General features: G+C 42.6%; 1 protein-coding gene across 1 annotated transcript in view; it reads right to left on the bottom strand.

Annotated features, from left to right (window-relative positions):
• The window catches only part of MAST4 (microtubule associated serine/threonine kinase family member 4), a gene marked incomplete at its 5' end in the record, with an annotated part of 314645 nt that extends 295966 nt beyond the window's left edge, over positions 1 to 18679 (bottom strand). Inside the window, one exon of the mRNA XM_082336461.1 lies at positions 18398 to 18679. Within this exon, the coding sequence (XP_082192587.1) occupies positions 18398 to 18679 (282 nt within the window). The remainder of the gene's footprint in view (positions 1 to 18397) is intronic.
• Positions 18680 to 26924: the final 8245 nt, after the last annotated feature.

Genomic DNA, 26924 nt, shown 5'->3' with positions numbered 1-26924 from the left:
CCAACCTAATGCCTGTACTTGCATAAGCTATCTGTACCTGATCTAAAGCATGCAGTCAAGATGCTCCCATCCAGACTCGAAATCCCTGCATCTCAACTTAGATGTTACCAAGTCTGAATGAAGTTTCTGATCATGGCACCTCTAATCAGCTAGAAGCCTGAAAGTTGAACAGAAATCCACGCCTGTATCTGTAGCAGGCTGTGGTGAACACCAACAGGAGGTTACATGTAATACATTTTCTGCCTTCATTTGGAAAGCTATCCTGGAAGTCAGTGGGAAGCAGGCCTGAGTTCCTGCAAGTTTATCACACAACTCTCCAATGCACACATGCAGGGACATTGAATATCCAGTGGAGACTTTATCACCTCTATGGCTATAATCACTGGTCACAGCCTGGACATGCTGGGCCAGCACCATTACTGTCAGGGGGCACGCTAATGACACACTGTCCACAGTTCAACTTGCTCTATACAGGAGAGGCTCCACTACAGTGGTTCTGTCTACGAGGATACACACTGCAAAATCTTAAAATGAGAGAGTGGGATGCTATGCAGTGATTAATCATGTTTCCAAGCTCCAGGATTTTCACATGCATTCATAAGCCCTCCAAAACCTGAACTTGAATATCTAAGCAGCATTCACAATAGGTTTGTTGCAAAGACAGGAGAGATTAAAGAAATACCTTTTTCTTTCACTTTTCGGAATCTAGCTACCCTGTCCACCCTGGAAACATATTGCTGTCTTCGATCTTTTTGTCAATCAGCCTGATTATTGAGACAAATCCACAATGCTGCAATTTGGCGAAGTTCTCTCTTAGGTAATGATAGGGTAGGAACCTGTCCCAAGCCTTTTTAACTTCAAACGTTCATTTGTTTTAAGAATTCTCATCTGTGGTGAGGCAAGAGAACTTTGCATATGTCACCAGAAGGAGACAGATTAGAGAGTTTTATTCCAGGAATTATCACTGTTCCATTAGTCAGCCATGTGTATGAACACATATGAAGCTGTTCCATCTGCTTAGGTGCATCACTAAGTGCTTTATGAAAACAGGTTAGCAATGGGTGTAGGACAGATGGCAGTAGCTTGCACAAATAGCGGTTTGGCCCCACTGTGAAGTTTGCACACTTATTGTTTGTTAGATAAACAGCAATGCTGAAACATGCATTCCACACACAGCTATACACTACCCTTCAGTGTGCCTATAAGGAGACAAGTACCACCATCCTAAACCTCAGGTGCCACACATACTGAGCAAGTGTTAATCTGAGGATACTGAATAAAGACAACTAAAAAAGAAAACAACTAATGTATTTGGGCAGGCAGAGAACAGATACACAAGGAAGAAAAGCAAAAGTTGCAAGTCAGTCAGTGGGCATCAATATACCTTCTCAAATGGTGAGGCTAAATTCGGCAAGGTAACCAAGCTGAGAACTCAGAAATTAATGTAATAAAATTAATATTAATTAATATATAAATATAAGCTGCCTTCCCCCCCCCCCCCCGCCTTCTTTCACAGGTATTCTCTTTGCCATGCAAAATAGAAGTTCCTGGAAAAATCTTCAGTTCAGCTGTTTGCTTGACAGGTGCCCAATGTCTCAAATAACCAAAGCGTCTCCCCAACTAGAAACAGCTTGAACAGATGAAATTGTGCATCAGACTACTTCCTCTTTCTTGTGACAGTCTTGAGGCCACCACACAGATGTCCAGCCAACAATCCTTGCAAGAGAATTCTGGGAATTCCTGCAGTTGGGTCACATAAAATGGGCGGATTTTTCCCTCTTCCCTTTTTAACTCTTGCAGTCAAAAACCAGGGACAAAAGTAAATAATCTTCAAGTAACAGAAACCCAAAATAGCAGCAGTACCAGAGTACTGGTGATCAGCAGTAGCAAAGGTTACTTCAGTAGGTTCTTGCAGGAGCAGCCCAAAAATGTCACTATTTGGGGTCAGCATAATACTATTCATGCAGTGGACTTCTGGTGCACATGCTTTTTTACCATATGTCATTCTTACTCCCAAGAACACTATGCCCTTACAGTAAGAAGACCATTACTCCATCTGGTACACTAAAAAATATGGATGTTGCATTTAGACATTAGTATCAACTGCCCCTTCCTCAGGAGCCTTCCTCAACTGCATTAACTGAAGAAAACCAGGTATCAGCTGTCAGCACATTTTGATCAGTAGTTTCCTATGCTCTCCTGTGCCCTATTTTCAATGAAAGCATAACTTATCAGAGGAAAAGAACAGCAGCATAGATTTCAATATCTGTATTGTTACCAAGTACTAAAACTTGACTGACTTGCATTCAAAATCCATCATCCTCTTGTAGCACAGTGAATATAGATAATTAATGCATTCCTCCACAGTCTACACACCACAAAACCACTGCTAGACGGAAGGGAGAAAGTGTTTTGATCCAGACTGTGAGACTACAGGACAATGAACAAGGTCTCCCTAAAAGTGTAATGCCACTATGAAAAGACTTTTATGCATGGCGGCTCTTTAGCAGATGAAACGACTAATACAGAGGTGTTATGCTAACCCAGGTCCTGGAAAGTAATTACACAGTGCACAAGATAGCTCCAAAAATTAACACAAAAAAAAAACAACCCACGACACGAAAAACAAACAAACAAAAAAACCAAGCAGAACCCACAACCTTCTTCAGACTCCCATGCTTTGGTTTTTTCAGGTCACTAGTACACCCACACAGACACACAGCTTTAAACAGTTTGAAAGCAAAACATCTGCTAACTCCAGCATTTCTTCTGCTCAAAGATCTACTTTATGGGTATGTATGTAAGAACTCGCTACTGACATTGCACATAAAGTAGCAGTGCTCCATGGAAATCATTAAATTAGGTCAACGCAAATAAGCCAACTACTCTTTTTCCTCTCTGTTTTTAAGTAGTCAGGCTACCTCTTACTTTACTTGCAAAACCTCTTCACCCGTACAATATCTTTTAAACAAAGACATCCAACTTTAGCATCCAACTGCATGCACACCTCTGGAATAGAAACCTTGTTAGAAGAATTCTGTTGCTTGGTGGCTGAAATAAGGGAAGAACCATCACCCGTAGAAAACTATCAACAGCTAGTTTGGGGGAAATAAACTAAAAATACAGGGGAGGAAAAAAGCCATCTCTACAAAACCAATTCTGTACAGTCTTAAACCTATACCAGGGGTATAACATAGCTGATAAATCAGCCATGCTAGTAAGCGCTCGAGGCTGAAGCCAGGCACACGCAGAGTAACAAAATGAAGGCAGCAAATCACAACTCCAGGTACACAGCTGCATATATCCATCATGCCACATGAACACGGAATCGAGCCATCAAACTGGACAACCTCAGGCCAGTGTGCTGCACACCACCACAGATAACCTCAACACCAGTCCCACACTGCAGGTCCCTTAGCTTAGCCGTGCAATGTTCTTTCAAACCTGCCCCTGTCCTTGTGCAGACAGCCCACTTTATAATCAACAGAACAATGGGAAAAGCGATGGATTTCTTGTGCCTTTCCTGAGAATGCACCTGTTAGGGAAAAAAAATACCTTAATCCAATTAGTCTTGGAATTTTCTCATCTTTTATATAAAATAACAGCATGATTCCAGCCTCCATGCAATTCAAATTCTAAATTCACACACAACTATTCATTAAAGAGACTGACTGATTTAAGATGACCAAAAGGTTTCAAAACCTTGGCAATCAGAGGACTAGTGAATCCAGCGTCAAAACATACAAACTCTCAACTTTTACCTTATTAAAGGCTTTTTCTTGGCAATCTTTCTTCATAAAGCTAAAAATACTGTAAAAAAAAAAGTTTCAATTAATGCTATGTTCCCCTGCCACATACTCCTACTCTTAAGATACTTATAACATCCACCTTTGACAAATTCCACATATTTTTACAAAAATATTTGTTGAAATAAAAGGGTACACTATAAATACTGATTTAATTTTTAAAGACTTCTCAACTGACTCCATTTACTAACCTAATCTTGTCCCCTCATAGTAGAAAAAGAAGTGACACCTCTACGTAGACAAACAAGCAGGCAGCAGCGAGGCTGCAGTAGTAATTGGGAGAGTAGTTTGTGTCACATAATCAAATTTTTTCAAGCTCTCTTTTAATTTAAGTAGTCCATCTTATACATAGACTTATTTTATCTTCTCTGCAAATAAAATCAGTCATACATTTCCACACAGTAAATCCATTGGAGACATACACAGTTCAAACGTAACTCTTTACATTACGAAATCGTTATCAATGTTACTGTTTATGCTTACCAGTTTTCAAATGACCGATTTTTCTTCTTATGACAACTGACAGATATCCATACTGTGTAGCGCTACAGAGAGAGCTGTGAAAGCTCCATACCTGAACCCACTTATGTTCAGCTCTACAGACCTCAGCAGCAGCAGTACCCACTTCCCTAGATACATTCAGGGACTTTAGGGGGGGGAAAAGCTAGAAAAACATTTTACGCATAACTTAAACGACCTTCTAAAAACACTTGCATAAAGAAATCATGCACAGCTCTTCCCCAAAGGTGCAGCGATATGATTGCATACCTATTGCAAATAACCAAACGCTTATGGACCCACTCCGTATTCCGAAGGAAGAGCTGGGTTCATTTGGAAACCAACATCAACGGCCACTTCCGACAGCTCAGCAGACAAGTCAATGCCTCATTTCACCTTTACTGTTCATAAGGTATGCAGATATTACTACGAGTTTAAATTCATTTCTAGACATTGTTATATGGCAAGACCACCATGCACATTTAGAGAAAAAGTAAGCTTATAGCTGAGAAGCCAAGAGCCCAGCATCAGTTACCAGAGGTGATGTTTGAAGTGTTAAATGCACTTAACTGTAAACCCAGCATAAGCTTATAGAGCTGCATTCAGGAAAGAAAAAAAAAAAAATACACTTGTGAACTGAGCAGAGTTCCAGCTGCCAGTCTGTGTCAGCTAAAAGTGCATGGAGCTACATCTACCTAAATGCAGGTAACAACCATTTTCCAGACAATTTCCTTTTATAAAGTTTTTGAAATGCAATATACAGATAAATTAAGGACTCTGGTGGCCTTGGCCAGCTGCCAGCCACTCTCTTACTCCCCCTCCTCAACAGGAGGAGGAGAAAATAAGATAGAAAAGCTCATGGGTCAAGATAAAGACAGGGAGATCCCTTACCAATTACCATCACAGGTAAAACAGACTCAACTTGGGGAAAATTAATTTAATTTATTGCCAATTAAAATAGAGTTGGCTAGTGAGAAACAAAGACTAATTAAAACCACCCCTTCCCTTTTCCCAAGCTCAGCTTCACTCCTTCTTTCCCAACTCCTCTACCTCTTCCCCCCCAAGCAGTACAGGGGGATGGGGAATGGAGGTTGGAGTCAGACAATAACAGCTCCTCTCTGACACTCCTTCCTCCTCACACTTTTCCCCTGCTCCAGTGTGGGTCCTTCCCACAGGGCACCATCCTTTACAAAACGCTCCAGCATGGATCCCCGCCACACGCTGCAGTCCTTCAGGATAAACCTGCTCCGGCATGGGCTCTGCATGGACTGCAGCTTCCTTCAGCAAATATCCACCTGCTCCAGCACGGGTTCCTCCACAGGCTGCAGGGTGGATGTGTGTTCCAGTGTGGTCTTCTCCAGGGGAATCTCTGCTCCAGTGCCTGGAGCATCTTCTCTCCCTCCTCCATCTCCCACCTTGTTGTTCACAAGGCTGTTTCTCACACTTTTTCCCCTCTACATTCCTCACTGTCATCCAACATTTTGCCCCTTCTTAAATGCACTTTCCCCAAGGTGCCACCATCTCGGCTGAGGGGCTCGGTGGTGCCCTGCAGTGGGTCCACTGGAGCCAGCCGTGTCTGGCACAGGGCATCTGTGGCCTCTCCTCACACAGGACGCCCCTGCAGTCCCCGATGCCAGCGCCTGGCCACTTGCACCCAGTACAACTGTACTTGCTGAAGGGAAACAGGAACACCTGAGACAGACTTCACGGAGAAAAGATTCACTTACTGAACTGCACCAAATACGACAGATTTACACAGGTATTCATGAGCACCAAACCTGGATTCCAGCTTTAGAGAACCAAGGAAGGCAGACAGGTCGCCGTTTTGCAAAGCGAGACAGATTATTATTTGTGTTTATAGACACTCACAGCAAACTGGGCCTGCAGCCATCCGGACCGGACTCTGCAAAGCCACCCTTCAGTCACTAATGGCGCAGGCCAGGGAAGTGAAGAGGAAAAACAGAATTTTATTTCTTTTGACTTCAGCCAGATTCAATGAAGCCTCAAAAACACCAGTGTGGCATCCATGTGTAACCAAGAGCCAAGTAGTGAAGGCTTGACTCAGCTGTGTTATCTACGTCCAACACTGGTTTTGCCTCATGGCATTTTACATGGGCTTACATTTCATGCCTGCACATCCACATAGAAACACTTAAAGGATAATCGTGAAAGGGTAAGAGCACTCGAGCAATGCATGATGAGTGCAATATAGTAAAATGGACAATGATAGTTTTGATAAAGTCTGATCATAAAAGCTCTCAAAGTGCTTTAGTGGTTAGCTGTGAAGTGCTGTGCTACAACTCCAAACACACAGGAGCTGCACTGAAGTGATCAGCCACATATAGGACACCTCTTGGGGACTTCAGAAGGCCTTCTACCACATCACCTCAGAATGCAGTCACCAGAATTATTTAAGTACTATGTTTCTAGTAAAAAGCCTTCAGAGTTAATTCCCCCACACTTTTACTTCTATTATTTGGATCTTTAAAAAATTGTGTTCGATTATGCTTATAAAAATCTTGCAGGAAGAGAAGAGTCATAATTGTCCTAACACTAAAGGAAATGAATACAGCTATACATTTTTATGTACAACTTCTGTCAATATATGCTCCGTAATATCAAAAACAAATTCAAGAAGCTTCTTCCGAAGGGCTCTGGGACATAAGTATCATTAACCCACTGAAGACCAAATATCTCCTACATGAATCCGCTAAAACTGTGTGGTTTCAGTGGAGTCCTTAAACCTTGGGACCTAGTTTTATATGTAGAGTAAACAAATACCTATTGTTATGGGAATGTCTTTTGCCCACATTTAAGCGGCTTAACTGGCTTTATCTGGATGCTATCTGAACACGCACAGACATTGCACAGTTACCAACAGCAAACTGCAGGAGGCATCTGTTAGCAGTACCATCAGAGACAAAAACAGGCCAAGCCATTCTACTTGTCCACACCCTGTAAAGTACAGGGAAGCCTATGTATTTTTTCCATGTTTATTTATATACGTGTAACATCTTTAAGGATTAAAATCATGTGCAATGGTATTGCTTTGTCTCCTAGGAGACAGGCAAATCTGTTCAGAAGCAACTATACCTAAACATAGGGAAGAAGCTGCCAAGGAGTAACTGCATGTAGGAAGAAAGTTCCTATTCAAAAAAATCAAGGCAGACAGAAATCACAGCCTTAGACAGGCAAGAAATCTAGGAGGTGGATTACCAAACTCAAATCTAAACAGAAAGGATTAACACACCAACCACCTGTTAATTCTCTCATGAAAGCACATTACCTCAACAATAATCAATGAGGACAGAAGGATTAATGACTAATGAAAAACACCACACCCAGACAGAAATTTCAACTGAAATGATTTTATGTTTACAGTATAACCAAAGCTGCAACTGCAGCTCTTGCAGACACACTCAACTTCAGCTTATCCAGAAAAAACCATTCATGAATCAACAGCTGCATGAAGCTCAACACATACTATAAAAACCTGGCCAGGCACCAACCAAGAACTTCAGGAGGCTAAACTTCAGGCTGATCCAAGGGCAACACCATCAGTGCCCAAGCCAGCAAGGCTCCTACCACCCTTCTGACAAGCCCTGAAGCACACCCAGCTCCTGTGCCGCTGGCAGCATGCCAGGTCATCGCCCCTTGGGATCAGACTAGAGCTGGTCTGCAGTCAGTTCCCCCAAAACACATACAACGTGAACACTGTCCTCAACACCAGCCATTTCACCCTGCAAAACCATTCCCCTTTCATTGTGCTACTTGCTTATGTAGGCAAGGCTTTTTCTGCTGCCTTGTTTATTTTGTAGGAATGAGATTTCTGTGAAAAGTCTTTCTTCATATCAGGCTCATCATCAGGCAACTGTAGGATGCTTTTCCCAGAAGCTGCACACAAGAAGTTTTAGTGTCAAACTAACTTATCTGCAACACAATCTATCAAATCTCCTATATGGAAAGAATTAAAGGAAAGGCATTAATGTGATTACAGGTAGATCACTAGCATGAAAGTAATTTGTTTATAACAATAACAGGGGTTTTTGTTTGTTTTAAAGAAATTCAAAAAGCATGCAAGATTTCAGTAACTGCAACTAGCTACAGGCGAGACACTAGCACACACTTAGTTCGAAAAATGTTCCCAACTTATCCTGGATTAGAGCCCAGGTCCTCAGGGATGTTTAGTTTGCTAATTCCAATTCTGTCTTTGTTTCCCAGTGACAGATCTACGACTTAATATATCTACATTTGTCATCTGTAGTTTCTGCAATTTACTTTTTTCTTAATTTAATTATGATGCCAAAAAACACTACTTATGAGCGTCATATTGGGAAAGCAGACATGGAACAAAAGCACTTTAGCTCCTACAGCTATAAAACTTGTCTCTACCTGCTTTTAAGTCACCAGGGCGCATATTGCTGTGAGGCTATTCCTCTGTTGCGCAGAAGGTACAACACCACGGTTCTTGGCACAGCTGCTCTCTTAGGTAGCATGCAGGTGAGGTAATGCAGGGCTGTAACAGCAGGGTTTGCATCTCCCAGCTGCCTGAGTGGTTACCAACGTATCAAAGTTCAGCTGTACTTCTTTTCCTCACCCTCAAACAAGCTTACACCTAAAGTGCCCGATGGTGTGGCTTTAAGATTTTACATACTTTTAACATAGCTCTTCCTTCATTTTCTGTCTAATGGCCCTGTTAACACAATGCTAACAGTTACATACTTAGAAGCATAAAGGTTATTGAACACTATGGAGAAGGTTTTCCCCTAATGCACATCATTATACCTCAACCGAACCTCTCCCCTCCTCCTCCTTTCACACCCTAACCCTACCTGTAACTCTCCCACTTTAACTATAGGACCACTGCTGTCTGAATGTAACCCCTAAAGTTTCAGTTGCTTCAATTTTCAGCCGCTCCAATTTTCAGCCACTAGTTATTACCTCTAATGATAATTTAAAACTAAGCATGCTGAGTTTGGCTGGAAGCAAACCAGGGGAGACCACAAAAACAGGTGCCAGGAAGGAAGGTAATACTCAGCATAGGGTGATAGCATTGTAAACCACTATTGATATTAACTCATTTCTTCTTTCTGAGAAGACCAGATGCCATGCAAGTACCTACCTTCACGTGTACTCAGTGTGAGCGTATATTCACTCTCTCAGCAGAATTCAGTGCAACCCTCAGTCCACACTATAATTCCAATACACAGCCCGTGGTTCACCAAACTCAAGAACTCAATGAAACTCAAGTCAATGATTGTCACTGCTCTGCAATGGCCAATAATTGATATACTCAAGTTTACCCCCTTTCTGTTTCAGTTAATCAGTCTGTAATTTAGACCCACATTTTCTGGAAGTACATATAGCCAATTCAATATGCAGTACCCTCTGCTCACTGCAGAGCTGCTCCAAGGAAATCAATGGCATTTTAACTTTGGAGCATGTCCTCCAGTGGTGTAATGTGTTAACAATACCAATATTTGAACAAACGGGAAGGGGAAGGAACCACTGATAACAGGTTAAAACACATCCAGAAGGTTTACATTAGCCTGTCTACTTATCAAAACCATAAAGACCCAATTGAGCTAAAAGTTTTCCCTGTGACTTTTTGTAAACAATCTATCCTGTTAGCTAGCTCAGAACAAAATGTATCAGCCACATTTTGCCCTGCCCTGTCATGTACTATGCACAAAACCTGAAACACAGCGTGAAAGACATCACAGACATTTTTGTTATATGGCCTGAATAACAACTTTACAATGAAAGCATCCACTGAGCCATAGCTACAGCATATTACATTCTAGTAAAAGTTTCCTGAGGTAACAATGAAAAATCAAATTAGCAGTTTAGTGCAGTAGTTCATCTGCTCCATTCACCCAGCTCTCTTCCTGAGGATTGCAAGGCTATTAAAAACAATGGGACCATTAATAGCCCAGGTGCAATTAATTATACAGTCCCACTAGCATGGCAGCATGGCCTCACAAAGGAAGTTTGTCACTCAGTGTATAAGCACTACCCTCTAGGAATTAAAAACAAATTAATAAAAACAAAAAGGATATATTGAAATATACACCGCTGTACAACAAAACATTGCAAAATACATCTAATACACAAGTTTCTCTCCCAGGCAACAAGGAATTCATCTTTCTTGGCTATACAGGTTGCCATCCCATAATCAGTTATTTTCATCTACATTTAATCATTTTGGAAGAGGTTTTTGTAGCTTGCACATGGCTTTTTTTTTTTTTTTTTTTTTGCTTCTCCTGAAAGTCACTTCCAGAGCTGTTTGATCAGAAAGTAAAAAAAAAAAAAAAAAATCTCTTTTTCTAGTTCAACACTGTAGGTGATATTGGTTAAGTAAGAAAAAAGTATTGCATTTATCAGTGGTTCCCACTTGAAATGTAGAGGCACTCAGTAAAGAAACCTGGGGCAAGGGCTACCAGGCTATTTATATAGCAGAACACTTGAGTTTTAGCCCTTGACATACCTGTAATTTACCTGTGAATGATGCAAATTCATCAGCTTAGTTACATTTGTACGGGAGGGCAAAGTATTCATCCCACTGCTCCCTGGCTGGAGCAGGACAGTCTTTGAGCTGGGAAGTCAGATGAGAGCATCCCTTTCAGCTAGGAAAGGATAAGTAAAACTTTACTCGGCTCAGTAAACCAAAAGCTAAGACAGGTTCGTGGCTTGATTTCAAAGCGCAGTTTGTTTGTCACCACTCCCCCATGTTTTTCACCTTTTCATCTAGCTTGTCGTCAAGTACCTGTATCTTTTTTCCTTCCCTTCTATCATTGCACAAAGAGCTAACAGCATTTCATGATTTTAGGCACAAGTCTCTCATCAGTCATACATCTTAAAACCCAACACCACCCAACTATTAAAACCTTGTTTCAAAAAGAATTTAAAACTCCATAACTGTAAGAGAAGAGCTGAAAAAAACACAAATCCGAAGGCTGAAGCAATAAATGATAAAAATTTGGGGGGCTTCGACCGCAGAGTATTTGAAGACCACAGCGCTGTTTTTAAGGGGGCTTAGCAATAGCAAGCACAGTACTGCTTGTGATAGCATAACACTGAGATGACAAGCTAGAACGCCACTGTGCTTGGTCCCATACAAAAAAAGAAAAACACCACAGAAACAAAACAAAAAACCCAAAGAATATTTGTTCTTCATCCTTTCGTCTTTCACTTATCAAGCTATTAAAAAGACCTGTGTTTCTCTCGAGTCAAAGCCTGACCAGGTCATTTCCCAAGCCAGCAGCAGAACAGGCAGAGCCTGCCTCACTGAAGATCTTAGTAACAGGCATCTGCTTTGCTGTATTGGGCATAAGAGAAAGACTTCAGCCTGGTGTCAGAGAAATTCAGCCTAAGGAAGATTTAATAGAAAACTTCAAGGATTTTGTTCACACTATTAATCTTCTTAGATTCATCACGTCCCTTTTTATAAGTCCTCAAATTCTGCATTTCAGATTTTTGCCTCTAAAATAAGGGTAAATATCTTCTTCTCATGCCTTGTGCAGAAGAGCATTGCTGGTTAATGTTTGCCAGCTCTAGATAACCCAAATAACAAGATCAGAAATCAAGTAACCAGTATGTATTAATGCTTCAGCATGGCAATCTTTGAGATCACAGATGTGCTTTGGGGGTAGGTGGAGAGACTGCATAATATGCAACAAAATCAAGAGGAAAGTTACCCCATTACATGGATTGTCGCAGTAAAAGGCTATCTAGCTGCTATCTTGCTAGCTCGAGGATCTTCTCATTTGCACTTACTTATTATATTACTTATACTGCACTTACTTAAGGATAAGTAAGCATTTGACCGTGCTCGTATTTTATACCTCAAGACTTAGGACTCTTATCGCTTTGTGTAAACTCAACTTTACATAGGCTCTTATGGCCAGCAGAGCAGTCCCATCATATGGAGCTTCTGCATAGTACAAGAGTACTGATGTTCAGTTCAAAGCAGCTTATGTCTAGCCAAAATGCTGTCAAAGGCAGTGGACTATGTTGGACTTAGGCTGTCCTCCTTCTACAGAGATGCAGCTTTTCAGAAAAGATGTTTGTCTATGTTTTATTTCACAGTTGAATATACAGATACTAAGGGATCCTGAAGATTAGCCTCAGGACTACGTCCTCCTGCCTGTAAAATGTAAAGGGTGCAAAAGGCCCACTCAACCATTTTTGCAAATGCATTCAAATTTTGGTTTGAAGACTGTAATTATCAGGTCCTCACCCACCTACTTCCAGGAGGATTTTAAGTATCTAAATAGTTCTGGCACATGAAAACAGATATGCAACTCAATGTATGAATGTGCTTCTTCAGCTCTCACTTATTCCAAGTGAGAAGGGAGATGCTCTAGTTATAGACTTATTTATACCCACCAAATGTCTTGAAAAGAAGCTCCAAGAAGCTGCAAACATTACTGTTGTACAGATAATCTAAAACCTCAGGCAACAGCACACAGCTGTATTAGATAAAGCCCTCAACCATGTGTCTCTCCTCGTCCCAGTGTATTTCTGAGATAACAAGGGTGCATAGCAGCATGCACCTTAAAGGCCTATCCCGCATGCAGAAAATTTAAAGTAGGAGACAAACATACATTTTTTCATACTAAAAGCAAATCAAGAAAGCATTTTACATGACTGTTGCGACAGCCCTACAGATTTAAAGTGTAAAGTATTGATAGGTAACTTATCACAAACATATCTAAAAAACAAAAGCAATGCTGTTTCTCTGGCTTACGTGACACTAGAACATTTTTGTGGCTGCTCTAGGCTAGATGAGTGTTTATTTAATCCCACTGCAATCATTTTAAGACTGAGAAGTATACATTTTATGACTGCATTACTATTCCTTAGTATGATCTAAGGATCACACTCTAGCAATTGGGCCATTCATCTTTAGGTAGCTGTAATATTCAGGGTGTGCTACAACAGGGAATGATGCATCACTGTCAGAGACAAGAAAGTCTGAAACAATTAAAAGAAAAATTTGTCTACGGTGTCTCTCACACAGTCTAAGCATGTCCCATGGTACAAGCAGGAGGGGAAAGACAAAGGTAACAAAAACAGTACTACTAGTTAGGTCACAGTGACATTTTGAGAGAACTACCACCATCTCCATCACACATGGATGCACATGTAAACATTGCCATCGCTTCACACACTCTTTGCTTACTTTATCCCAAAGCATTTTGATTTCCACCCCTCCCCCAAATTACACTACAGTCTTGTTGGGGTGAAGATCTGGCAGACAATCTGTAATGCTGGAAGTACTGCAGCTCTCAAGCGGACATATGCTTAAGGACAAATGTGTGAAAGAGCAGCTTTTAGAGCAATGCTTTCTTTACCACCCTCTTCACCTTGCTATGAGTACTTTCATGACAGAATCTTAGCTTCCCAGTAATTAAGTCCCACCACACAGTCCTCCTGAAGCCGCAACGGATTGCAATATAAACAGCAAGAAGGCAGATTCAGGTGAAGAGTTAGAAGCAACAGAAAAAGCTTTTGTACTTCTCACTCTGTGCGGTGAAGTATCTTTTCTTAATACATGATATATATCAACTAGAGAGGAGGAGAAAACGTAGAATAATCGACTTCAAAGGTCAGTGGACATTTTTCATGAGAAATCCTGTCTTTTCACATTGCTCATCATTTTTTCAACACAGGATGAACTCTTATCAACTCTGATAGCCACTTCAGTGCCAAACATTTAATTTACAGAGCAAGAACTTAAATTATTTGAGAACAAAATACCATATTTTCCCCCTTTTTTTTCATTGGTGGTTTGAGGTTTTTTTAAAGCATCCAAAATAATGAAGAGGACTCACTATGGTAATTCAGAAGACACTGGCAGGTTCAGAAGCTTTTGGATCCATTTCAGACCAAGACAGCTGTGCTATATGACTCTCTCTGAAAGACTGTTGATCCTCCCTGGCTTGCTACTCTGCTCTGGTAAGCAATGTGTATTCCCAGTCACTGTGACAAGGTCTGTAGAAAGATAAGCTCTTTCAGTAGGTCAGCTGACAGAGGTGGAAGAGACAGACAACTCCAAGACACACAATTTAACCTTCAGATCCTTGAGATTACTGATGTCGGCAAGGAATCCGTAGCTTGCCTTCATCCTCTTTCTAAGGGACAAGATTAACCCAAGTGAGCTCTCACCTGTCCTGTAAAACACTGACTAAGATTTGGAAGCCATCATCAAAAAAAGCATATCCCATGCTGGACTGGAAGACTGTAAAACATTTTGAATGAGAGAAACTAATGCAGCCAATGACATTTGGCACCATTTGCCTCAATAAACCTCATAAAACTTGTTTCCTGTTCACAGTCACTTTTTTGCGGAAAGGAAGACTAATGTAGAGAAATGCAACAGAAAGGAAAATGGGAAAAATCCTGGGATTTTTTGCATTTATTTCTTTCCCCATAATCCCAGCCTGGTATTGACTACCCACAGACTGTAGAAGCAGCCAGATTACAAGAGAAAACATGTTGCTGCCCAGCCTCGACTCCTCCCTTGACAGTGCGGAAAACACTCCAACAGGAAGAGTTCTAAAGAGAACGCAGAATAATCCTTAAAAAACTAAACCACCATGCCGTGTTAGGAAAGCGGTGAGCCATCCTCTATGTAGTGTTTGCCTTGAGTGCCCTTCACCACGCAACCCCATCTTGCCTGCTTCTGTCAGCAGTTAGCCACTAGCCTCACGTAAGCACAGGCAAATAATCTGCTTGATTTCATTGAGTTTCAGGTGTTTGCTATCCACAGCACTCCAACGCAATGATGTTCCAGAAGCAAAGTACCTCCCACATGAAGTTAAAGCCATGTTTAATTCTCACATGCCTAAGATCTCAGAGTAAGACATTAGAAACAGTTTAGAATCAGTTTAGTAACTGATGGATGTAATCTTGTAAACTATCATTTGTTCTTGCTTATATGAAGTGGGAGACTGCTTTTCTTTGGTATTTTGTAATTTTTTTTTTTTAAGGTGAAGTTTATAGAACAGTAGGATGAAGTAATAGTTATAGTAGGAAAAAAAAAAAGAAAAAAAGAAAAGGAGTGAGGTACCGTCTCTTCCCACCTTGACACTCCCTTCCCAGTTCACCTCCTGGAACTAACTCTTTCAGATGTGATACTCAGAAGACCAGTTATCAAGCCTTCAGTTCTACTATTTAATTTCTGGACATAAAAGAAGCAGCCCTACTTTAAGTGACAGCATTAACTTTCCTTCACTGAGCAGGGGAGACAAAACATTCTTTAAGGTAGAGTAGAAATGTTCACATCGTTCTTTAGAAAAAGACATAAAATTCATAACGGACCACAAAGTGTAAAAGAGCAGTTTGAGCTATGTAAACAATAACCCTACTTGAGAGACCTCTGAAATCATCTTTCTGTTCTAGTCAGCTCTGGCAAAGCCTAAATCTGAGTATGGCATCCTGTTTTTTGATGTCATGCTTCAAGACAGATGTGACCAGCTGGAAGGAGTCCACAAGACAGCAATGAGAATGATCAGATGCCTGGAAACACGTTCTATAAGGGAAGATTAAAGGCACTGGGGTTGTTTAGTCTAAAGAAGAAGTCTAGGAGGAGACAAGATCAGAGTTGTCGAGTATGTCGTATACAATGCCACAGGAAAATAAATAGTTCTACTGAACACCACATGAAGTGTAAGGGGTATGGGAAAATGTGCACATTTTCTAATTACCCATTTATAGATTTAGTTTGAAAATATTTTTTATGTCATGGCTTTGAAGAATTTACTGACAGCTAAAGTAGCAGCAAGAGAGGTATCAGGACAATCTGTTTCACTGCTGTCTAAAGGATACTGAACAGCCGTGACAACAGATTCAATTCTGCAATGTTGGCAACAGGAACACGGACAGGGGAAGAGGAGAAATGACACCTGGAAGAGCAGGATCAAGCACTGGGGATTCATAAAACCGAAAGAACTCAGAAACAGAACATTACAGAGAACATCAAAATTTTCATTATTTGACAGCAATTAGATGGGACGTCAATGTGAAAATGGTAATCTTCAAGCACTTCTCTCAATGTTACATTTTTGGGAGGTAGCACATAAAGAAAGTCTGAAATCATCTGTACATTCATCTGGGACCTTAGTTTTGCCCTTTTCCACTACCCTGAAATGTTTTGGTGTGCAAGTAACACAGATGCTCTCTCAGTTTTAAATTAACATGCATTCATTTGTTTCTGCATTCTAATGGATTGTGGTGTCCTTGCACCAAGAAAGTGATGATTATACAGGTGGATTTGTCAGGTGGGCTCTGCAGGTAGGCAGGAATTCAGCTGCAAGCACTGACTACACCAAAATGGAAGGATTTCGAGCACAAAAAAACAGACAAAAAAGATTGGTTTTGGGTAACGAAGGAATCTAGCAGAGAGGAATAAAGGGGTGGGGGAAGAAGGCTGCATGTTCTGAGCAACCTTTCCCACTACATTAAAATGAGTTTATGCTGGTATCTTCTAGCATTACTAACTGCAGGTGAGTTATCAGACTGCCCATGCAGGATTTCCAAATTCCAATGAATGCAATGTTGACTTCATTTTGGGCTCACCTTCTCTATACTTTCAACTCAAAAGGTGCCTGTAATTCATCTCCAAAGCACACACAGAAATAACCATCCTTAACCAGAAGTTAACTCGTCTGCCAGCGGCTACGAGTTCAGCTAACTGAACAGATAGCCTTTGTGTGTTTCTACACAGCATTTTGCAGGCTTACCAACGAGCATCAAACCAACTAGACACCACATAGTTGTGGTAAGCACAGCCCCCAGCCCACACGTACAAGATCTGCCGAGAAGCAGGATATATTAATTACCTACCAGCGAGCACCATGCTAACAGCAGCTACAGAGCTCCTACTCAGTTCAGTGAATAGAGCAAGTTCACATCTCCAGAAAAAAAAAAAAAAATGTGGATATATCCACATTCATTCTATTACTATCATAAATGCACTTCACTGTAAATACATTCCACCTTTTGTGGGCTCATGCAGTTGAAACAGACCAGGAACCTGGTCCAAGTTTGAGTATTTAAAGAAAAAAAAAAAAGGGGGGGGGGCGGGTAGAGAAAGTTATATTTAGATCCAATTCACCATGCTGTCCTACAGTTGTATCAATTCAACAGAAGAGGCATCAGGGGATGAAGGGGAAAACAGGAGCTACATAAACAAGCCATTACTGTGGAGAGAAACATTCCTGGCAACCACAGATGAACTAGCTGCAAGTAACTTCAGCTAGTGCTTCGCAGATACTCCTTTAAAAATGCCAAAAAAACCTTTGCACGTCCAGCCGCATAAAGGCACAGAATAAAGAAACACCGCCTAAGAGCAAATTAAAAAGTTGACCACAACAAAAGGCAAGTCATCACTCAACTAAGGCATACGAGGGATGATGTACGGAGGCGAAGTAAAGCAGCAGCCAGACAAAACAATGCGCTTGGTTCGGGGGTCACGGCAAGAAATATCTCTGAGTGCGAACCGCGCAACAAGACAAAAAAAAAAAAAATCAGTGTCAGACACAAAAGGGTCACTTTCCTGTAACATAGTGGGGAGGTTGTTTTGTTTTTAAGAGTGCCCTTAGAAGGTACTGCAGCCAGACCGGGAGGGAAGGGAACAACGCGCGTATCCGCGTATCACGCTGCAGATCTATCACCCACAGAGCTCCTCCATAATCCACAGCCTGTCATTAGCTCTCCCAAGAGCATTAGTGTAGTTCAGGGGCTTGCCCATCACTTCCGTCGGACACTGAAGAGTTTGCTTCAGAGCAACGCTATCCAAAGGTGACACGCTAGAAAAAAACAACGTTTCTTACAGCAAAAAATACCCCCTCCACAGAAAAAACACAGCCCTCGATATCGGCAGCCAGACGGGGCGAGAGCCGGGGGAGCAGGAACAAGAACGCCCCGGGTTTAGCAGGGGAGACGACGCGCAGGGGCTGCACCCAGGTGGGCACCGAGCCGCTCCCGCCGCGGGGGCACCTCCGCCTGCCGCTCCGGGCGGGGGCTCCCGGCGCGCCCCGCCGCCCGCGGGCGGGAGAAGCCAGCGCCGCCGCCCCGGCCCCGCGCACCTCCTCATCCCGCTCCTCCAGCGAGGCGTCGTCCTCCGCCCGCCCGCCGGGGCTCGCCCGCTCCTCGCCGGGGCTCGCCCGCTCCTCGCCCGGCCGCCGCCGCAGCCGCCCCGCCGCCGCAGCCGCCCCGCCGGGGGCCGCCGCCGCCGCCCCGTCGCCGCCGCCGCCGGGCTCCCCCTCCTCGGAGAGAGTTTCCGAGCCGGAGGAGGAGCCGGAGCAAGAGGAGCCGACGTGGCCGGCGCCCCGCGGCCGCTCCGGAGCCGCCGAAACTTTCTCAGCCATGGCCGGGGGCTCAGGGCCTCGCCGCCCGCATGCCCCGCCGCCGGCAGCCGCCGTCCCCCCGCCCCGCAGAGCGCAGCGTCGCGGCGGCAGCGGCGCTCCCCGGTCCGGGCCGGCCACGGCGCTCCCGGCCGGCGGGCGGGGCCGGCGGGCGGGGCCGGGCCGGGCCGGGCCGGGCGGAGCCAATGGCGCGGGGGGGGCGGGCCCGGCGCGGCGCGGCGGCGGGGAGCGGAGCGGGAGGGCGGCAGGTAACGGGGCGGGAGGGGAAGGGCGGGGGGGCCGCCGCGGGGACCCGGCGCCTCCCATGGCGGAGCCCCCGGCAGCCCGGTCCCGCCGCCTGCCCCGGTCGAGGGAGGCGGCCGGCGGCAGCCCGCGATGGGGAGAGGGCAGCGGGGTCCGCCAGAGCCCGGGGCGGCGGGGTCGCCCCGCCGGGCGGTGCGCGGGGTGCGCCTCGGCGGGCGGGGGACAGCGAGCCCCGCCGGGCTGCGCTCCGGGCGGTGCCCGGGGGTGAGCAGCGGCAGGTATTTCACACGACAACAGGGTTTTCTGCGCCCCTCTCTTCCTTTAAAAAGCAGCTATCAGCAGTTTATCGCAGCGGCTTTGACAGCTTCGCGTCGTTTGGAGAAGGCTGCAGACGCTTAGTTATGATCTCGCAGCAAACGAAGTCCCTTTGGGGGTTTGACTTTGAAACGGGCATTGACATTGGGATTTGGGGCCAGCCTTCCAGAGGCATTGAAACCAAAGCAGATCATAGGAGTTAGGCACCTGAAAGCTTTTGCAAATCCTCCTAGACAACTCCTTCATCTTTAAGGGCCTAATGGCTTTTAAACCTAATTGCCCTGTCAATTTTTAAAATATTCTTTTAAAATATTTTCTTGAAAATATATTTTTGTTTGGCCTGAGGTGTCTATAATGATAACATAGGTCCTAATCTAATGTACTAGTATTACATGTAAATATATACCTACATTCACCAGAGCCTTATTTGCTTATGCATGTACAGCCCAGGGTCCCCTGGGCTAATCCAATTGTGGAATCAAAACAGATTAAGTGCTTTGGTAATGAATAAAGTCCCACAGCATCACTACAGAGTAGATATCATCTCCATTTCATAGAAAAAGAAATGTGAGCACAGGTCAGTTATGTGCTCTCATTAACACACTATGTAGATAATGAAAGTAGGAACCAGAATGCAAGTCTCCCCTTTTTCAGATTTGTAATTTGACCAGTTTATCCAGTATTCCCAGATGGCAAATGGAAAAAAAAAATTAAATGTTATAATGGCTATATGGATGATCAGATTAATAGTGGAAGGAAGAATAACCATGTAAAATTATCCAAATCTCAGTCCTTCTCTGCTTTGAATGAGCTATTAAAGCTGGATATTAGGTTGTAACAATGCTGATAGTTCTCTGTGGTTTCTTGTCAGTACTTAGATCAGGCCCTTAAAATGCCTAGAAGTTACTTTATTGGGGAAGAGGATTATAATAGTCACTAGGGACAGAATTTGACCCAGAAATTTGCCTATACCAACATTTAATAATAAGGAAACATGAGATATATGCAGAAACACAAAAACTAATTTTGGCTAAATGTATTATACACATATACTACTCCAAACCTAACTATAATGATTTTAACTAATCAGAGAAAAGAGTTCCTCATCAGTAGTCCAGGTTCTGCACATGAGCTCTTGTATCTCCAAAACCTGAACTTACTCATAATTCCTGAGCCCTTGGATTTTAAAGACAGACCTCCTCCATTCAGATTTTGCCTCTGGTTTAGTGTCATTCTCATAGCAGAACAACTGGCTTAATTTGCTACCTGGGAATTCGCAATGTGTAAGAAAATTGCCAGGTGGTGAAAAGCAACATTGCAGATCTTTGTCACTTCCTTTTCTTCCTCTTACTGCCTGAGATGAGACTGGAAAAAATAGAGCTTAGCCAAAGCACTTCTACACTTCAGTTATTATCAGCTGCCAGAACAGCCCCTGTAATCTGAGGGCAGCAAGGCATATATTAGAATAGTCGCTGAACTGCTCTAATTTATGCCATAAATTGAAATCTGAGAAGGCACTCGAGATTTATTATATCACCCCAGAGTTACAGAAGACAAGTGACAGTATTGTTCTGCTCTGGCCTATAGATTGGGCCAGACCACGTGCTCTGCTACCATTATCTCACACAAACAGAAGAGGGGTGCTATGCTGCCTATAGTTGCTAAAAGAAGGGAGCTAAAGGTAAAAGCAGCAGAGAGAGAAATTTACATCATTTTTCCACCCTGAGAAAAGCGCTGTTGCTTGCCCTTCTCTGTCACAAATCAGCGATCTACTTTGTGGCAAAACACTGAATACCTGGCATGACTTGAGAAGCCCATTTTGAAGACATTTTTTAAGAAGATGTCCATATTTAATAAGCTTTGAGCACCTCTTGCCAGGCATTGGATTCATTTGGTGGAGAGGAAGGAGAGAACTGTGTCATCTCAGTGACAGCAGGAGCCAGGCTCAGCTTTGGGAACATTCACCCATTCCCAGGCTTTTTTCCACCTGTACATTTACAAGCAGCCGTCCCCTGGTCTGCTCAACTTTCCCTTTCTGTCCTCCCCCAGTACACCCAGCAGTCACCCACTCTGTGCTGCACAGCCGCAACAGGCTGCTCCTAACCCACTGCTGCTCTTTCCCTCTCCTGCCTCTGCACCTCAGGCAAGGAAATGTCCCGTTCCTCCCCTTCCTTCCAGCAGGATCATACCTCCTCTCCACAAGCTGCGGTCAGCACTGCACAAATTGAAAGTAAAACACAATCTTCGCATAATTTATGATTCAGGAAAAAAGTCCCGTTGTTTGGTACAGCTGTTCACTATGTGCACCGCTTAGTGCTCTCATGTCAGCTATTTGAAGACAAAATACAAGAAAAGAAATATAATGCATCTCAAAACTCCGTGATTATATACCCAGTTGTTAATGCTTGGGAAATGCTTACAGTCTCTGTGGTCTTGAAGGACTGGAGGAATGACTGGCTAACAGATTGATTGACAAGTTTGGCACAAGGTTGCCAGGTAAAAGGGAAACACTGGAAAAAAGCATTAAGAGGCATAGAAAAATGGTCAGTAAATCATAGCTGTACATGAGACAGCATGAAAAGACACGTAAGAAGATAATGATTGGTTTTGTAATTGGACCTTGAAGATAAGGATCAGGGTCTTTACCAAGATAGCGAGGAGTCAAAGGAGCGGATATATGGTAAAAATGATAGGCAAAGAAAGTGAACATTGCAGCAGCGTATTGAATAAAACAGAGAAAAGTCAGAGAGAAAGAGTATGCAACTCAAGGCAAAATTAAAAGAGGTGGAACAAGGGAATATTCTTCTTCCCCTTTGATTCTGCATATTTAGGCAGAATTCCACATCTATAAGAAGCAGTTTTCAAAACACACTGATAGAGTGCGGTTAGCACCTGAGAAAATCCCTAGACAAGACTGACAGACCTGGCAAATGCAATGCTCTCCAAATAATACAGTTACACTACCGGCAACAACAGTGCTCTGCTTCCCTTTCTGCATAGTAAATGTGCATTAAGCCTGACCTGGAAGAACCACTTCTTTGGATGAGTAAGTCTCCATGCTTACTCAGTTCTTGCCCTCCCTGTTGAGACTGCCAACGGCATTGCCAATTAGTGCCAATCCTGAAAGCAAATTGTAATATGAATAGGCCTTTCAATTTTTAATTCCAGACTTTTGCACTAGTGGTGTATAAATGTTTCATTAGCGCGCTCCTTTCTGTAAGAGGCGGTTCATTCACTCGTATTTCTGCCCTACCTCTGGGAAAAAAAGCTGTCTACCTGAACTACCAGCAGAAAATGGGCAAACAGGATCTTGGAATTTTGAGTGCTCCTCCCAGCTCTAGCAGTAAACTCTGGAATCAGAGTTGTTTTCTTGGGAATCTGGATTTATTGAAAATACATATTACAGTGCCATGAAGACTACCTTAAATTTTTACTTGATGTGCTTTATCTCTACATACAGGCTCTCAAGCAATATCCAAGATCAGGAATTCAAAAGCTTTCATTTGGTGTGGTACAACCCATGGGTGTTAGTGGCAGGAACGCCGGCTAATGCCAACTGCAGTGGCAGGTTGGAAGTGGGTAAAACAATGCATTGTGGCAACTCTCATCTCTCGGCTGGGGCAGGCACCACCGAACATACAGCATGGCTGGGAGGTCCATCCTTCTTGTCTCTGAGGGTCTCCTTAGACCTTAGGATAGGATGAATTTCCTACTTCAGAGTAAGCAGAACCCACTTCATTCCTTCCCAAGAGAATCAGTTCTGAGACTCTCTCTCACCATTAAAGAGCTTTTTTTGACAATGAATGTGAAGCACAATTTACTTTCCATAGCACTTGCAGAGCATGAAGCAAGGGCATTTGAACATGCTGATTAGCTTCAGATCATCTCAAAAGGCATTAACAGGCTGGTCATGTTACATTATAAATCCTAGCAACAATAGGTATATGCATGAACAGAAATATCCCATTCAAGTCAGTGGAACATGTAATAAACCTGAGAAAAATATAACATATCATCTATTAATTGAATATGTTACCAGATGTAAGGTATCTCTGCCAGGGGAGGAAAAACAGCTAGTGTAGGCCTCCACCTGCTGCACGTGGTTTTATCAAGTCCAGGTAGTGCCACCATCTTGTCAGGTAGAGATGATGTGATCAGGACTAAACAGCGTAATTGCCAAAGGCACTTTTCCTGATTACTGGCACTTGAGGAGCTGCATGAACACCGCATGAATCACTGTCAGGAGACTTGCAGAAAATCACACGTAGAGGAAACCTCTGGCAAATGTTTACACTCTGACATTTACATTTCTGATACCTTCAGGGTAAAAAATAAGAATTCTGCCCAACGCTCTTCAGGTCTTCATATGTCACAGAGCATCAGAGGTTGTACAGGAAGAGGGGGAAGCATAACCCACTGATCCCCTTTCCAGGTCTCCCTCAAGGCATTGCTGTGGGGTTACACCGCTGTGACTAAACATCAGAAACTCCTGCCCTCAGTTTCAGGCAGATTCAGGGGGGTTATGAGGCTGTGTGCCGGCAGGGACAAGAAGAAGTGATACCATCTTAATTTGTCTTCAGACACAGAAGTGTACTGCCAGCACATTGTGCAGACTTTTTGCACAAGTCTGCTGACAGAGGTGCTAGGTTTCTTGACGGATAGCCCTTGAGCAAGGAGCCTTCCACAAATTCTCCCTCACCTTCACAACATCTGTGTATCAGGGACATGAAGCAACACACGGGCAGCAGGGAAGAGCAGTATAAGCTTGGCACAGGCCTGTTACCAAGTGGCATACAACAGAAAGGTTACTCATTCTGAGAGCTCTGTTCCCACATTCACATTCTGCTTTATGAGGTCTGTTTTATATAAAAAATTTGAAGTCAATGTTATGACTCTCATAAAATTATGGAAAAACTGTTGCTTCTCATAACACATTTTAACAAAGGTTATCACTGTTCCTTCACAGTGCTGTAACGGGAGAAGTAGGAAGGAGATGATAATTTCTCATTTTACCCTGCAGTATCCTAGTGCCCAGTTACGAGCTCTTACAAAGAACAGATAGACAGGCAGCGATGGTCCAGACTCAGGATGGAAACTGGAGATAACCAAAGCTCCAGCTGCGGATGGAGTGGGGAGAAGAGAGGAGCTCTGAGACCCTTCCTGCACTGTGGTTATGTAGGCAGCCTCATGGTCTAGCTGAGAGGCGTAGTCAGCTATGGACTGCTAAATATAATCCAGACCTACATGGCTGCATCCTGTGGTCTATTCTGGTCACTATTTTTAGCATTCCCAAAACATGTTTTAACCTTTAGCTCAACAGAGAGAAAGTAAACCTAATTTACACCTGCACCCTGAGAAATGCTGGATGTTCCCGGCTCCAGGGGGTAGTGGACTTCCCCAGACAAGTTTAGATGCCCTCAACTGCCTACACAGCATCCTTTCCTTAAATGTTAAGGTCCTAGTTGACAGTGTTAGTATGGGCTGCAAAGTTTGTGGAGAGAAATCCTCCTCGGCTAATGTTAGCCAGAGCCTCTTTGAAAAACAACATGAAAATGGGGAGAGAATATGAGATCCAGTGATTGCCCTGAACTGTCAAACTCTCCAAAGCTCCATGGCAACAACTGAGGCAGAAACAGATTTGAGGCAGCCCACGAGGTTTCTGTAAGCTCTGCCTGCCCTCATCCCAGGCCTCAGTTCCTAAATAGAGCAGGCACAGTGTTTGGGGAAAAGCTGTGATTTTCTCTGAGAAATCAAATATTGTGTGGGAGCCCTAAAAATGGTGCCACAGCATGCACATGCTATAGTTTTGTTTGTGCAGACATTCTTGCTCACAGAAAGAGTAAAAGCTAAGTCCCCATTGTATATGTAAATGGGATTAATATTCTGAGTTTCACTCTGTTCTGATCTCGCTGCAATTAATAGCTAGAGTAATCTTCTTCCAAACTCAAAATATCATGACTCTAAAGCTAGGAAGACACTACACGCTTAAGGAGATGCATTCAGTTTTTACTGTATATACCTTACGTGTAAGGTAAAATATTTGAAAGCTGATTTTTACTTGCCCTGTCTACCAGAATTAGAAGACAATTTTCGTTTTTTCCAAGTATTGCTTTACCTTTTTTTTTCCCCTGTAAGTTTTTAATAGTAAAAATGACATCTTTTGTGGCCTACTTCCCATTTTTGAAGTAAAATCGTATGACATAGGGATTTAGTTTTCTTTATTACTCTTATTTTTTGTTGACTATATTTGTGTCTTACCATATATCAAAACTGAGTTCTGTATTTCCAGGGGGATACTGAATAGGGAGGAAATTCATTGTTGTAACCATCATCCTCACTCTGATATAAACCTTTATGTGAGTTTCCTAAAGATGTGGTCTCCTAAAGATGACTGAATTCTCCATTTACTTTATCTCCACTGGAAGCTTATTCCTGTCAAGAGGGATGCTTGGCCTCCAGATCTTATCTGGATATCCTCCATATCTTTGTCCAGGCTTTATGCATGGCATGACATAAGGGGTAAGTACAAACTCAGTGGATTCTACATCGAAATTTGGTTGTTATTTCATCTGTGGCTTGATAGACTAATTACATCAATAGTACTATTCTGTGACCATTGGTATACTTTGCTGAAAATATTACCTAAAGCATACATTTTTCAACTTTTATTCTATGTCATATTTGTCTGATTGGCAGTTTCATACTAGGACAGTTAAATCTAAAAATAAGTATTTTAAAGTAGTGTTTTGGGAGCTGAAGTTGACAAATCTATATTCTTAGATTCACTTACTGCCAAAATTTCAGTGCTATTTATACCAGTAACTGCCACTTTAAAGGAAAAACTCCATTTAATAGGGATGTAGGAAACTCTCAACTTATCCACACATTGCATGTTTACAATTCAAATGTTTCATTTTTAAGTTCCAGATTGGAGGTAGTGGTCAACACTTAAAACAGTAAAGGCCTAAAGTCACATTCCTAAACATGTACAAAGGATCCTTAAAGGCCACTTATAAATCTGTAATCAGGTTAATTTTATGTAGGGAGCTAATTTGAGACAGCTAGTTGTGAAAATAATATACATTGTTGCTCATCTGGCCAATATGCATTGTGGAAAAGATTAATAGCAAGTGCCAGATGGCTTCCTAGCCGAGGAGATCATTCTGGATTCTGGAAACCCACACAAGAGATCAAATGTATTAAGGAAAGAAGTTTTTCTCCCAGGCAAAAATGAGTAAGAGCTTCAAAATTAGATGATGATGATGATGATGATGATTAATGTATTTTGATAATAATAAAGTATTTTGAAGTAATGCAAGATTTTTATGTATAAATGCAGTTTTCTACCGTTGATTTAATAATTCAGCAGTTTTGATGTCAACAGCACAAAGCAAATTTGCACATTCTCAATATGTTATTCTCTCTTTTCTTTTCCAAGCAACTGTCTCTAAATATTGGGGGTTGTGCTCCAAATTGTCTTTGCATATGTGACATTTCATCTTTCTAGACTGTTTATGGCAACAATGTAATAAACTTGAAGTGCTTAAGCAAACGTCTTCATTTATTAAGTGTAGAGAGATTATGCTTCTCCAGTGAGAGCTTTTCTCTGTTGTAACTAATGAGTGTGATAAGGGATTCACTGATTCCCAGACCTCAAAGATACGGCAAAAATATTCAGATTGAAAAATAT

The sequence above is a fragment of the Platalea leucorodia genome (assembly GCF_965183815.1).
Source record: "Platalea leucorodia genome assembly, chromosome: Z".
NCBI lineage: Eukaryota > Metazoa > Chordata > Aves > Pelecaniformes > Threskiornithidae > Platalea > Platalea leucorodia.
The sequence above is the reverse complement of the archived record's forward strand: the minus strand, read 5'-3'. Positions and strand labels throughout refer to the sequence as shown.